Below are 13,761 nucleotides of genomic sequence, written 5' to 3' on the forward strand. Positions count from 1 at the left end.
GCTTAACATTTGGCTTTCAAGGAATTGGTTCATTCGGAGAAATGGTTTTCAAGAATTGTTCCATTCGGGAAATCTGCTTTCGATGAAATGTCTTGGGTGCATTTTATGCCTGACGACTGTGGTGATCTACCACTACATTGTCTGAAAGCATCTACCCGTCAAGATAGTTTAGGTTGATGAAACTAGGCAGCCCTTCGATTGGTGATTTGTTAGAACTATTTACCTCTCTGTAGTTAAGATAGACCGTATTGTGTACGTTACTCTCCAGGAGATGGGGATGGCTGAGTCTACTTCAGAGGACTCGCCTCGCTTCATTGGGGGCAGCGGTGATTTAAGGTCGTTTAAAGACAGGAAAGATTCATCACATCGTCCAGCGGCACCGCATCTAATTATCAGCGATGGATTACCATGGCGAGGTACCTCTAAATGTCCTTAGTTGCGTCCAGCAAAAGATGTTTCGCCAGTGACACCAATGACAATCTTTCTCTATAGTTTATTACCTCTATTAATGAGACCTGAGTCCTGAGTCTAATTCTCATTTCCTCTAATAACAGGTGTAAATACCGTCTCCGTGGCATGTCGATTTATCAAGAACCAGATAAAATGTTGTCCACAAAGCCCAGCAGCATATACGATCGAATGGTAATGATATTGTTCCTTTGCACACCACTCGCCCAATCATTCTCTTGAGAATCGAGCGCTATATCGAACAGAAAATTTGTATTCCTAAATTACTAGGGGAAAAGACGGCTTTGGCAGGTTTTACTTCAGTCTTTCTCAGGTAGCCAAGGATGTCAGAATCTCTTTGAGAACCATCAACCAGTCAAATTAGCTTCACATAATTTGCCATAATTAATTTAAAAATCACTTCGAATGTTTCCATATTTACTCTAGTCCTAGTGCATGAACGAAACTTGTCCGGATATTTTCCTAAATTTTTGTGTATTCTCTAAAACTTCTCATTTCGTTTCCGAATTCTGTTCCCAGAGCGAAGAGAAGCTGAATCCACAATAGATCGATACAAATTAGGAGCCAGCGATCAAAAATCAGTTTTAGCCCATCAACTCAACTATAAGGTAAATCCGGGTGAAATGCCACGCTTTTTTAAAAATGGATATTTTATTTGCCAGAAACATCGGGCTGTACTATTTACATTTGAAAAAAAAGGGAAATGTTAAGGATATGAGATGTAAGAATGGCTGATCACCTACGGCGTGACGTCGCTACGCCGCCGCCAATAAAATTTCAATCGGCGCACAGGTCTACTTAATACAATAACGAGAATATGTGGGACGAGCTGACGTGCAAGAGGGCTCTTGAGAAAATCATCGGCCTCATAGAAGCACAGTAACGAGGCCTTCTTGTGCAGAGTGCTGCATAGCAAGTCTTGACCGACCCCATCCGGTTTGTAGCTACAGTGAGGCAAGGATGTATTCTATTAACGCTACTGTTCTTCATCCCAATCACTTGATTCTGGTAGGTGCGATTGACCTTGAAACATAGTGTAGGCTGTTATGGCATCCTGCAATTGCACTCCCAACCCAATGCGCTCTATGCAGAGTAAGCTTAACATCAACAATCTTGCCGAAATTCCCTTTTCGGCACCATCAGTCATAAACGCAACTCCTTCCAGCTTTACAGTAGCCGGGCAGTCATTGGAGAATGAGAAAACTTCCAATATCTTGGCAGCCAAATGGCGTCACACGTCGGTACCAAGATAGGACATAGCACTATGGGGAAAAGGGTGGCCATTAATCGAAAAATTTACTATCTACTATTTACGGGCTTGGTAGTCATATGGCTACTGCTTCTGCCTCATACGCAGGAGGTCATGGGTTGTTCAATCCCAGGTCCGTCCCATTCTTCTACTTTGTATCTTTCTCAATATTTCTCATGTTCTAGCAATCGCTAGAACTGGAAATGGACTTCCATACCGTTTCCATTTCAATGCTATACTCAACTTGACTATTCTAGTAGTAGCTGCTAGAATTGGAAAAGCTCGTTTCCTACATCCAATAAGAAATTCTATCAGTTGTATTCCCCTATCTGTCACATTGGCAGCTCGTTAACCAAGACGAACCTCTTCCTCTCGAACCTAACCCAAAAATTCCAGCGAATTCTGCATGAACTCGTGGCAAGTGCAGAGGTATATTCGGCTTGCAATGGGCGAGTGATTGCATCATCATTTCCTCATAAGTTTTCTTGAAAATTGTGGGTTTTATTCTCTATACCTCGTAATATTAATTAGAAAATAAATAACATTATCACTAGAAATATGATTGTTTGCTGTTGTTTTAAAAATTAAAAAGTTTTTTTTTCATGGGTGACATTTTTTGAAGGATTAGCGAAAGGGTTGAAAAAGGTTCTTAAATATTTCTTCACATAATATATGTTGTATAGAAACAGTTTTCATTGAAAACATATTTTTGGCCGCCCATTTGTATGAGAATTTCCCATAGTGCATAGGTGCACTGACCAAGAAGGCAAGGGCTTGCGAGTTTAATATTCCGAAACACAGCCAGATAAGTGAATGAACCAAAATACGAAATTTTAATTCGAACGAGTCTGGTGTCCTCATCATTGATCTCAAATACCGAGCTGCATTGTTGGTTTCATCAATGGCTGCTAGCAACTGAAATGCGAGAATGGATCAAGAATTTGTTAGCCACACCTTACTTAGGGGCAGAAACTAAATCTGCAAACAAGGGATATGATGATAACCCAGCAGAACATGGCAGCAGAAGCAGACCCAGAGATTCCTGGCGAGCGGCAAGTTTCAAAAATTCTTCGTATTTTGGAAAAGGAAGTATAAACACTATAGAGAAAACAGAGAGTGAATCACGTGATTTTCAAAAAAGCACCTTAATCCTGAACGAAACGTTTTTACAATGCAATAATAAAATAGTAAATTTACTTCCAATACAGTTGGGGCTGTCTGGGGGCAACTGAGTAATATTCCAGATCGCCTCCATGTTTTATTTTCGGAGAAAACTTGCACTGCGCCTCAACATCAAGTACCTACCATATACGAACTAAGCCGTCCAGCATCGGATGAAACTGGTTGGAAAATAAAGCCGTCGAGTAAAATAAAAAATATGAACACTACTAACCCGCAACCAAGCAAATATTTGTCAACCTTTAATAGCACCCCTCAACCGGTACATTCTACTACACACGGACAGACAGTTGACGTAATTACAATCAACAATCAACAAAAATCGGGTTTTGCAAACCCCCTCGAGAGGTCACCGCGAAAGATCACACATTCAGCGATGGCTTGACGATTGGTGCACCACCTGAGCTTGGGCTAATAGTTGGAGCCTACCACCTGTTGCAGCTAGTAGGTATCTGGGAAATTAGTAGATTGTGCTTTCCGAGCGAGGGACCTACTGACTGACAGAGATTTTGTCTAAGGCTCTGCATTAAATCTATCTTTGGTATGATGCACGAACATGGACCCGCAGACACATGACTCTGAGCGTCGAAAGCCCAGCGCTGTGTGCTCAGCATAGCAGTGTCTTGGTGGCGCGGTTTACCTTGGCACCTGATGCTCAGGTTTAGGCAGGACCGGTCGGTGACCGTCGACGTGTGTAATCATAGTTGTTTGGTGCAAGCCAAGGCGCTAAACTGCGGTTGCACAAGGGAAAGATAATTGTCGAACGTTTTGTATGGCAATCAGGCAATAACTAAATGTTGGCTGGGATTTAATGTAAGTAATGCGTCCGTTCTAGAGCATGATAGGTATTCGCACGATTTGATTAGGTGTAAGTTTTTTTAAACAGTAGAATGAAGATAAATCTTTCACTAGTGGTATTGCTTCCCAACATAGGACAATGCCGCTTCGCTGATAATATTCAACAAATTTGCCCACATTTTTAACTGCAGGATGTTTGTATATATGTATCAAATGGATAGTACGAATACCTTATGCTTAGGCCCTTCAATAAAATTCGCATTCCAAGAATGGCCTAGATGGGATTGGGATTAATATTTGAATTCAGCCACCTTCAGCATAGTCCGCTTTGTTTTGAACTGGACTAAATGACCTGAAGACCTGAAAACACTACATACATATAAAAACCACCAAATCAAGGTCGACTACAATTAAAGACCGAAGAGATCATGCGCCGGCGTTATTACCCCAAAAACTCTGCGGTTGATCAACAAGAATTCAATTCCCGCTTTCCACATCGTTTTCAATCTCATTGTCAGCAACCCAACCACCAACCACCACCAATCCAATGCCTCCAAAGTACCAAAAAGTAACACTACTAAAAATAACTTATGGATGTGGCTTTCTCAGTCTGAGGATAATCAAAACGGCTAGATTTTGAAATTACCCGACGTTTCGCGAACGAAAAACGGTTGACAAATAATTTCCCTTGAAAAAGGCCAAATACATTCGGCCGAAACGTCGGGTAATTTCAAAATCTAGCCGTTTTGATTATCCTCAGACTGAGAAAGCCACATCCATAAGCAACTTCAATTCCAGTCGACAATTAATAATAACTAAAAATAACGCTACTATCCCTTTTGAGCTGATGCCTGAATTGGGGTGGTCGGTATTGGCCATTTTTGACAGTGGAGTGGAGTGTGGAGTAAATACCGGTAAAATACCGGTATTTTTGAAAATTTCAGGAATTAAAAAAAAATTGATTTGGACTATTGGGTAAATTGGACAAACTTCAAATGCTAAAACCATTGCTTTTCGAGCTGGTAAAGTGATAGTTTATAAGACATAACATAATGAGCGATTCATCTCCTAAACCGCATCGAATTTTGTTGGCAATGTTGCCAGCTGCTGAGAATGCCCTCTCTAGTTCAACCGAAGTTGGACAAATGATTCGAAGAGTGTCGAAAATTAGTGTCCAGTAAGTTAATTAAGTAAGGATTTTTTACGGATTGTTTGCAAGGATCCTGGCGTCAACGTAGTTGCCACCGGCAACGCAAGTGTTTTGCTCTGCTGAAGTCTCTTCACGAGTTGTTCTTTATCCGATAAATAAAATGGATGTCTTGAAGAAAAAATATAAAAAAAACGAAAAGATTAGCGAATTCTGATCGTCTCCCTTAGATTCATTTTTTCAGGGCATCACATAATTTGGCGGAAATGTCTGTAGCTTGATTTGGTAATTTATCAAACATAATTTGGAGTTTCATATGAGGTCAGAACTCACGGTTCGACAGCTGATTGAACAGATTCGAAGGCTTGAATTATTTCACAACCGACAGTCATCATCACTGGAGTTTTTTAAACGGATCCCTTCAACTAATAGATTTGAGCATGAATAACATGCTATTCCAGCGTGTCTGGGTATCAGCCACCAAAACAATTTGTTTCCCGAATTCAGAACGGACATATTTTAGCAGCAAATATTTTTTCACAGGTTATCTGCGGAAGAAAACTACTACGACACGTACCTTTTTCACAATTTCATATATAGGGCACTGCACGGACTGCTTCGTCTCTTTTTCGCTGCAAAGAAATTTGAAAACAACAAGGCCAGTAAACGTCAAATTTCCTAAAGAACAAAAGAGAAAAAGATTCTTCCGTGTAGTGCCCTATAGCTGGAAAACGATGTAAACAATGGTTATTGAAAAAAAAAAGTCATTAGCAATTTGACAGATGGCTAAGAGAATGAAGCAACACGAATGTAGCGTAAACGTCGTCAATGATGCATACACTGAGGAAACTGGACGTATGATATTCAATCAATCGCCTTATGAAAATTTGCCACAAGAAATCGGTATGAATTTCAATATATTGCCATATGGATGGTAATTTTCATTTAAAAAATAGTAAAGTGGTTACCAATGGATTCGACTGGGTTCGAACCATGAACGTCGGGGTCGAGAAGCCGGAGTGTAGACCACATGCCCATCGACGCATGGATAATCGGGATAGTAACTGCGTATAAGAAGCACTGTTGGAAGAATAATCAATCGAAGATTCATAAGGCGCCAGTTATGAGTTTTACTAGTCCAGTTCGCTGAGTGCAAATTGAGTACTTGTGCAAATGTTCATTCAATTGTTGTAAGTGTTAGTTGCACGGAGTGTCTTTACTTACTGTAATCGCATATTTGTACCATGATTATTGGATTTCCTATCTATATGGGACAGATATGCGATTACATGCAGTTATGTGATTACATGCAGTTATGCGATTACATGCAGTTATGCGATTACATGCAGTTATGCGATTACATGCATACTGAAAATATCGAGATTTTTTTAAACTGAGAGCAAAATTTGAATTACCGAAAAAACGGTATTTTCCTTCTCTAATACCGGTATTTTCGGTACTCAAAATTGCCCGATAATACCGGTATTACCGGTTTCGGTACTACCGGTTAGACCACCTTACGCCTGATCCAGGTAACTTTAAAACCGGAAACCATACCCCAACCGGAACGTTTGGAACTCCGGCACCAGCGGACGAAGAAACAAAGTGTGATGCCCAGAATAGCCGGGGCGTCGCGGCACCGGTAGACCAGATGCCAAGACGTACCAAAACCCCACCGGAACGACCCGGTCGTCCCTGGCAGAGGACGACGGGTTGGTCACCTTAATAAGGATCGTAAATAGATATCCGTTCTTAGCCAGTTTCAGAACGGACATCCGTTTACGATCCTTATTTAGACTGAAAGCTGAGAACTGGCTACATATATGCATATGTTCGGACCTCCGGGGCAGTGTTGTTAGAATCATGCTCAAATCTCACTCACCGAAGCCTCATGCGCGAGCTGACTAGTTTGCGATTTTGCAGGGAGAGCATCGCGCATGAGTTTTTCACGCAGAATCGCATCGTTTCGCTCATTCGCCGAAAAATGATTTCGCTTCAAAAAGTGTCAAAACCCAATCGAAGCATATTTTATGTTTACGCATGGATTTATTATCTATTGTTTTAAGTAAAGAAAGTTATTCCGATGAATTTAACGAAGTAGAACACGCAAAAATCATCAAATGATGCAAATCACGAGTCGAATCATGAACGATTCTCTGGGCCATGAGTTGGGTGGGATTTGCCTCGCGCTTGATTAGAATCGTGGATGAGATTTGAGAATTTGAGTTTTTACCAACACTGATCCAGTGATCGAAGAGCGAACTCTCATGAGAACCTCTTCCACTCGTCGCAAATAATTTCTCAAGAGACCTCGCTTCCTTACCTACAACATCTTCCTCCCTACCAACTTCTCTTCCACTGGAAGCAAAATTTTGCCTTCGGTGGATCATCAACGGCTACAGGAGCAACCTACCAATCTGGAGCTGCTTACCAGTAACAGCTACCCCTGGATTATTTGTTTACAGAAGAAAAAACCGTGTCTCCCCAATCTTCTGGGATTGCTCCCTCGGAGGAAAGTATGCATGGGTGGGTAAGGTAGGAAGGAATATCCGAAAACATCCAGCTAAGTGCGGATCTCCTGGTTGTGGGAGTTCGCTTCTATGGTATAGTTCAAAAATCTTTGTGGTCAACGTCTACATCCCATGCCGACGACCAAAAATCTCAGTCAAACACAAGGTGTGTGAACTCCTTCTGGGAGACATGAAAGCCCGGAACAACAAAGTACTGTACTCATAGAGGCCTTAAAAGCAGTCGACATGGTGGCTGATAGTTGATCGATTTTCTTCAACAGCTACTTCGCTACTATAATAGACGTTACCACAGTAAGTCCTTTGGGTCTTTCCGGCGTTGAAATGATAAATCAGTTCCGACCTTTTGCGGGATCCGTCATTTCCAAATCTTGGTAATCGCACATGCCTCCCCATCCACTACTTCCAGAAGGCCTCGCTGGGGTTATATCGTCGCAAAGGGAGGGGGGTCGCCTGATGAGAAATTCGCTGTAAACCTCAAACCCCGACCTCTTTCTTCAACTTCACCAAACTGTTTTCGATGTCGCTACAGCTGCCATACCCCAAAGAAGTTCCCGCTCCTGACGAAGAGCTCTCCGAAGGTGGTCAGCGGAAACGCGGCGAGTAGCGAAAGCAAGGGGAGAGACCCTACGAGTGCTCAGGAGGCTACTGTTCGCGCCCAAAGCGAACGTAATTGAATGTTTGTCCCGAGTTATCAATCCTTAAATTTATCACCAGAAGCCCCACATCCCATTATACTAACCCCGAGTAGACCTACTAACAACAACGTTTTGAAAATGAACACGCACTCCTCATCCAAACGGCAATGATAGCTTGCATGCTTGGCCAGCGAAGTTCCGTAAGCGCAAAGTCCCGTTAGCGGAAGGTTCCGTTATGAATTCGACGCCAGCAGCTAGAGTGAATAAATAGTAGCCCATCAAGAACGCGTCGATTATAATGACGCTTTACCTGCCAGAGTAGTGGGAATACATGAGGCGGGCTGATTGCTTGGCCAATCAGGAAGCAGAGATGACCTAACATTTTGTATATAAGAAATGTGCATTCGCTCATAGAGTTTTCAGTTTGTTGTAAACTATCACGTAGAATGCATCATTGTGTTAAATCAGAACCGCTTTTTTATTTCTTGACAAGGCAAACCAAACAGCCTTTTTCTAGGCTACAAGCAGAATAAAGGAATAATTTATTGGTCGCTATCGTACGGACTCGAAGGCCCTTCAGCCGAAAGGCATAGAATACAGTCCACACCCCCAACGAGCCAACTGGAGGCTCGTGCAGGCAATACTTCAGTGGGAAGGTTGTCGCTGATGAGGCCAATATTCCGACCACGTTGTATCAGTATCAGTATCTCAGTATCTGTAAATCAGTATCTCTGAAACACCCACCACGCGAAAGTATATGCTCTCCTCTAACCGTCCATGACCGGACAACTACTTTATGAGGACCGAAACAAGGTAAGCGCGTTAGAGGAATATAAACAAAATAAGGTCAATTGAATACAATGGAAGGATTTCATTGACTCAGTCTCCGTCGTAAACCCGTCTCAATCCGTTGCCGAACTCTGGAGAAAAGTAAACTCCATCATCGGAAAGCAGAGGGCTATTTCTATCTATTTGAACTTTCAAAATCTTACCATCTCCGATTCTCAACAGAACATGAAATGGTCGGATATTACTCATCCGAGAAATCGGGAAACCGACAGAGTTATGTTACACCCTATTCGGGACGCTTCCAACCTTCGGCTAATTTCGGTCTTTTGCTGACCAACACATGCGTTCGTGGCACGTATGTCAAGGAAGGCATCAGGCTTGGTGAGCAACTTATTCCCAACCGGAAGATCGTCATGGTTCTTGGGGTTTGGCGTTCCTGCCCCATTTTCGGTCCGTGAAGTTCATCTGCCATACACGGGTCAACATGGTACAGACGTTCTCCCGGTCCCACAGAGTAAACAACAGGACCCTGTATAGGGCAAGCGATAGTGCACTGTGGCCTGCTGTACGAACTTGAGCTCACCTGCCTTGACCACAGGATTCTAACAGATATTCTGCCGCCGACATTCAAACAATACGTCCGATCTGCTTCTTCCACACAACTGAATATGTCATCGCGTGCAAGCGACAATATGCCGCAAAGGCGCCAGGTTTACTGCAGCCACATCCGGTGAACACAAGATCCCTCTCTGTATTCAAGGGGATCGAATACTGCGCACGATAATCAGCGTCGGATTCCTCCTAGTAGCTAGATTTCACTGGTAAGGTGCGAGGAGCTGGCAATCACCCACAACAATCACTAACGGCACTATTTCGAGACGTTTCAACAGAGAAGAAATCACAAACGCATTCCGTAGGTCGGTGACAGCACTTCTGCATACACAATTAGGATTTTTTTAACAGGACCAATCTAAACGTTTCTCAAAGAAATGCAGTATTTTTTCTGCAGAGACGTAGGACCAACCGGTACTCACTGACTCTGCCAGCGTGATCGCTGCTATCAGAGGCGAGCATCCATCCTCCTGTGGATTCCGGAGCATTGCGGGAGGCTTGGCAATAACGCAGCGAACCTACTGAATGGAGTCATGTATCGAAGTCGGCCTTTTGCCACCTCCGTTTTCCTGCCTGATATGAAAAAATGGACTAGTAAAGTCTTCAGCCAGGATTAGGAAAGTCTGTGGAAAAATAAAGGAACTTGGCAACCTTGGAGCGACTTGGCCAGTCGGTAAAAATCAGCACCTTCCGACTTAGTATCGACCACACTAGAGCCTCCCACAACTTTGGAAGCGGCCCTTTCCGTGTTCCTTGTAGCATTAGCGATACACTAGGAGACGATCCTACCATTCTTGCAGCCCTCATCCAGTTCCCGAAGCATGGAGGACTCTCCACCCAAACCCAAATCTAAAATGGATTCCAATAACATGGGAATCTCGGGGATCCCAAACCGGGTTTTAAGTCCTTTTCTTGAAAGAGAACGGGCTTTGCTTGATTACACCAACTTCCTAAATCCCACGCCCTTACTTTACTTACTTATGGATCCTGTACACCTCCGGTGGTGCAAAGGGACGATTTGAAAGATCTCCACCCTGAGCGTTGCCCAGCTATCGCTTTAACGTGTTGCTAGGTTAGATATCGGTCGACTTCTTTTATTTCTTTATTGAGGCTTCGCCGCCATGAGCCTTTGGGTCTGCCTCACAACCTAAAAATTCTAATAACATGGGAATCTCGGGGACCCCAAACCGGGTTTTAAGTCCTTTTCTTGAAAGAGAACGGGCTTTGCTTGATTACACCAACTTCCTAAATCCCACGCCCTTACTTTACTTACTTATGGATCCTGTACACCTCCGGTGGTGCAAAGGGACGATTTGAAAGATCTCCACCCTGAGCGTTGCCCAGCTATCGCTTTAACGTGTTGCTAGGTTAGATATCGGTCGACTTCTTTTATTTCTTTATTGAGGCTTCGCCGCCATGAGCCTTTGGGTCTGCCTCTGCTGCGCTGTCCCGCTGGGTTCCAGTCTAATGCTTGTTTACATATTTTGTTTCCGCCCCTACGTAAAGTGTGGCCGACCCAGCCATCCGATCCCGAATTTCTGCTATCGGCCTCTGGTGACAACGACGATGGAGCTCGTTGTTTGAGATCCAGTTGTGAGGCCACTAGACCCGAATTATATATGGCAGGCTTCTGTTGATAAACACCTGCAGCCGTTGAGTGCTCTCCACTGATACACACCATGTTTCGGTAGCGTATAACAGCACAGATTTCACGTTAATGTTGAAAATTCGTATTTTGTTGCGTTCACTTATCTGCCTGTTTTTCCAGATATTTCTTAAACTCGCAAAGGCAGCCCTTGCTTTCTTGATCCGCGCGCCTACGTTGATCTTGGTACCGCCGTCTGACGCCATTTGGCTACCAAGATATTGAAAGCTTTCAACATTCTCTACTGGTTGCCCGGCTACTGTGAAACTGGAAGGAGTCGCCGTGTTTACATCCAAGGATTTGGTTTTGTTGACGTTGATGACTAAACCTGCCAAAGAGGAGCGCTCGGCAAGGTCGTAGAGCTTACTCTGCATATCAAAGCGCCATTGCGCGAGAAGTGCAACGTCATCAGCCAATTCGAAGTCGTTTAGGTGCTCCATGGTTATAGGCTGCCATAACAGCCCGCGGTTTGGTTCACGGTCAATCGCATTCACCAGAATCTCGTCGATTACGATGAGGAACAGTAACGATGATAGAATACATCCTTGCCTCACACCAGCTACGACCCGGATAGGGTCGGACAAGACCCCATTGTGCATCACTCTACACGAAAAGGCCTCGTACTGTGCCTCGATGAGGCCGATGATTTCCACGCCCTTAGTAGTTAACTTGTATTACCCAAAATGTCAGCTGGGGGTCTTCATCCTCCCCAAGTACCTGCCTTCCTGTCCATCTTTACCCGGAATCGTTTTGGTTAGTACCATCGTTCGGTTCGATTACGAATTGATACACTATTAACATCATTGTATACTTTTGATTCCTTCTTAAGTTTTAGAAGATATCGAGATCGATTTCACATGAGAATGTTCCGAATTTCTGAACCACCTTTTTTACCTATCCACAACTGATCGGTCAAAACAAAGGAAGGAATTTGCGAATCAAATTACTCCATAAAACAGTACATGAAGGAGATCCACTTATAGATAGAGGTTACTTCTTTCCAAACTCCTTATCGATCGACCAAGAAGGTCTTCTTCGGCGCAACTAACGAAGTCCATCTACAACCCTTAGATGCCAAATACCAGCCCTGATAACACGAAAACCAGGTTATTTTCGACCAGGTTATTTTACTTTGTTAACGAGTCCCGAAAAGTATTATAAAGTGTAGTTAAAGTATGTTCTGTGCTCAGTATTGGGCTTAATTTTCATGTTATTCTCGTTTAACCTCGGTTGGGCTGTGGAGTTGTCTTGTCTCGACCCTTTCCTCCATTGCTCAGGAGCCTGTCTGATTTCCGAGCTATTTCATTTTACTAGTAAATAATTGGCTCCCTACCAAAATTCACTTGAATAAAGAATAAAACAAACATTAAGAAATCCTAAAATGAGTTAATTGATAAAACTGCATTTTAGATACAATACAAACAATCATGAATATATAAATCGACATAAATGCGAAGAGACAGTTCCCAACTTGATGCAATTAAGTAATCGCAAATCGCTGAGAGGAAAGCGATTAAAGCGAAAAGCTCCAACGCTTTGTAGTACTAAATGATAATATCGATCGAATATCAATATGATTTTGTTGTTGGGAATGTGATCAAAATGAAAGGAATTCAATTAAATTCCATGAGAATATAAATGAGTTATTTGGTGGATCGGATAATTTTTGTAATGGTATAGTGGGCAAGATACTCGATTTGCTCACTACATAATACACATGCCATATAAAGCTTTTTTAATATTTTGGAAATGCGAATGAAAACACTTCAGCATGACAAAAGATAGACTGCTAATAAAAACGGTGGTCACGAAAGTAGATAATAGATATCAAATATATTCCCAAACTGTAGTTCAGAAGATGGATTCATCCCTGTACTTCATAATTCTAAATATCACTATGTGGAATGCTCATGGATTAACAAACTACCGAGCTGGTCTGATCAAGTGCACAACCTACAAGATCAGATAAAGCAGATTTGTTCTCTAATTGGTGATGTTGATCTCGGTTCTCGTTCACTTTGATTACACTCTAAACACCACGAATATCGACGTTTATGAAACGAACCAGTTGGGAACCGGTTCCGTGCACAGTAATCGACAACTGTTGGCATAATCACATTCCAGCACAATCGATCGAACCAGTCAGTCAGTCAGTGGAACAGTCGAAAATTTAGCAAATGCAAAACTGCAAATCACTCCCGATCAAGTCATAACGAGCCCCATTAATCAACACGACATAACCCGCGAACGCAAATCATTCTAATTTATTGCGCGTTGGCGGAATTGATTGATCGACCGATTCGCACTTTTCAAAAGTGACACATTGTGTAGCACTTGACGGTATGGCCTTTGCATGGTCGAATATGTCAAATTTGCACTCTCAAGGGAGGACCTACCCAGATTGAGGTAATCCAGTCGCGACGAAGCTGGCCTCCGGGCTATCTCCACGACAGGTTCTGACTCCATGCTTTTTTTTTTTGTGAAACGCGAACGCAAACGAACGACGACCCGTACCTACGTTCCAAAACAAACTAAATCGGAGAAACTGAACGGAACTGTGCAGCAAGATCATCAGCGGATCATCGTCGTGGAGGAGAGCTCGTTCCGCAAAACTAGATCCAACGGAAAGGAAAATCAGAAAATCTACAATATGTGCGCTGCCGATCTGCTAGCTACAATATGTGTCCAACGCTAAAGTTTCTAGTGTT

General features: G+C 42.9%; 1 protein-coding gene across 1 annotated transcript in view; it reads right to left on the reverse strand.

The window, feature by feature from the left end:
• LOC134203418 (trithorax group protein osa-like) overlaps positions 1-13,558 on the reverse strand; it is a 47,358-nt gene extending 33,800 nt beyond the window's left edge. Inside the window, exon 1 of the mRNA XM_062678301.1 lies at positions 13,450-13,558. Coding sequence (XP_062534285.1) covers positions 13,450-13,519 — 70 coding nt within the window. The 5' untranslated portion in view covers positions 13,520-13,558. The remainder of the gene's footprint in view (positions 1-13,449) is intronic.
• Positions 13,559-13,761: the final 203 nt, after the last annotated feature.

Source organism: Armigeres subalbatus, unplaced genomic scaffold (genome assembly GCF_024139115.2).
Source record: "Armigeres subalbatus isolate Guangzhou_Male unplaced genomic scaffold, GZ_Asu_2 Contig1847, whole genome shotgun sequence".
Taxonomy (NCBI): Eukaryota; Metazoa; Arthropoda; class Insecta; order Diptera; family Culicidae; genus Armigeres; species Armigeres subalbatus.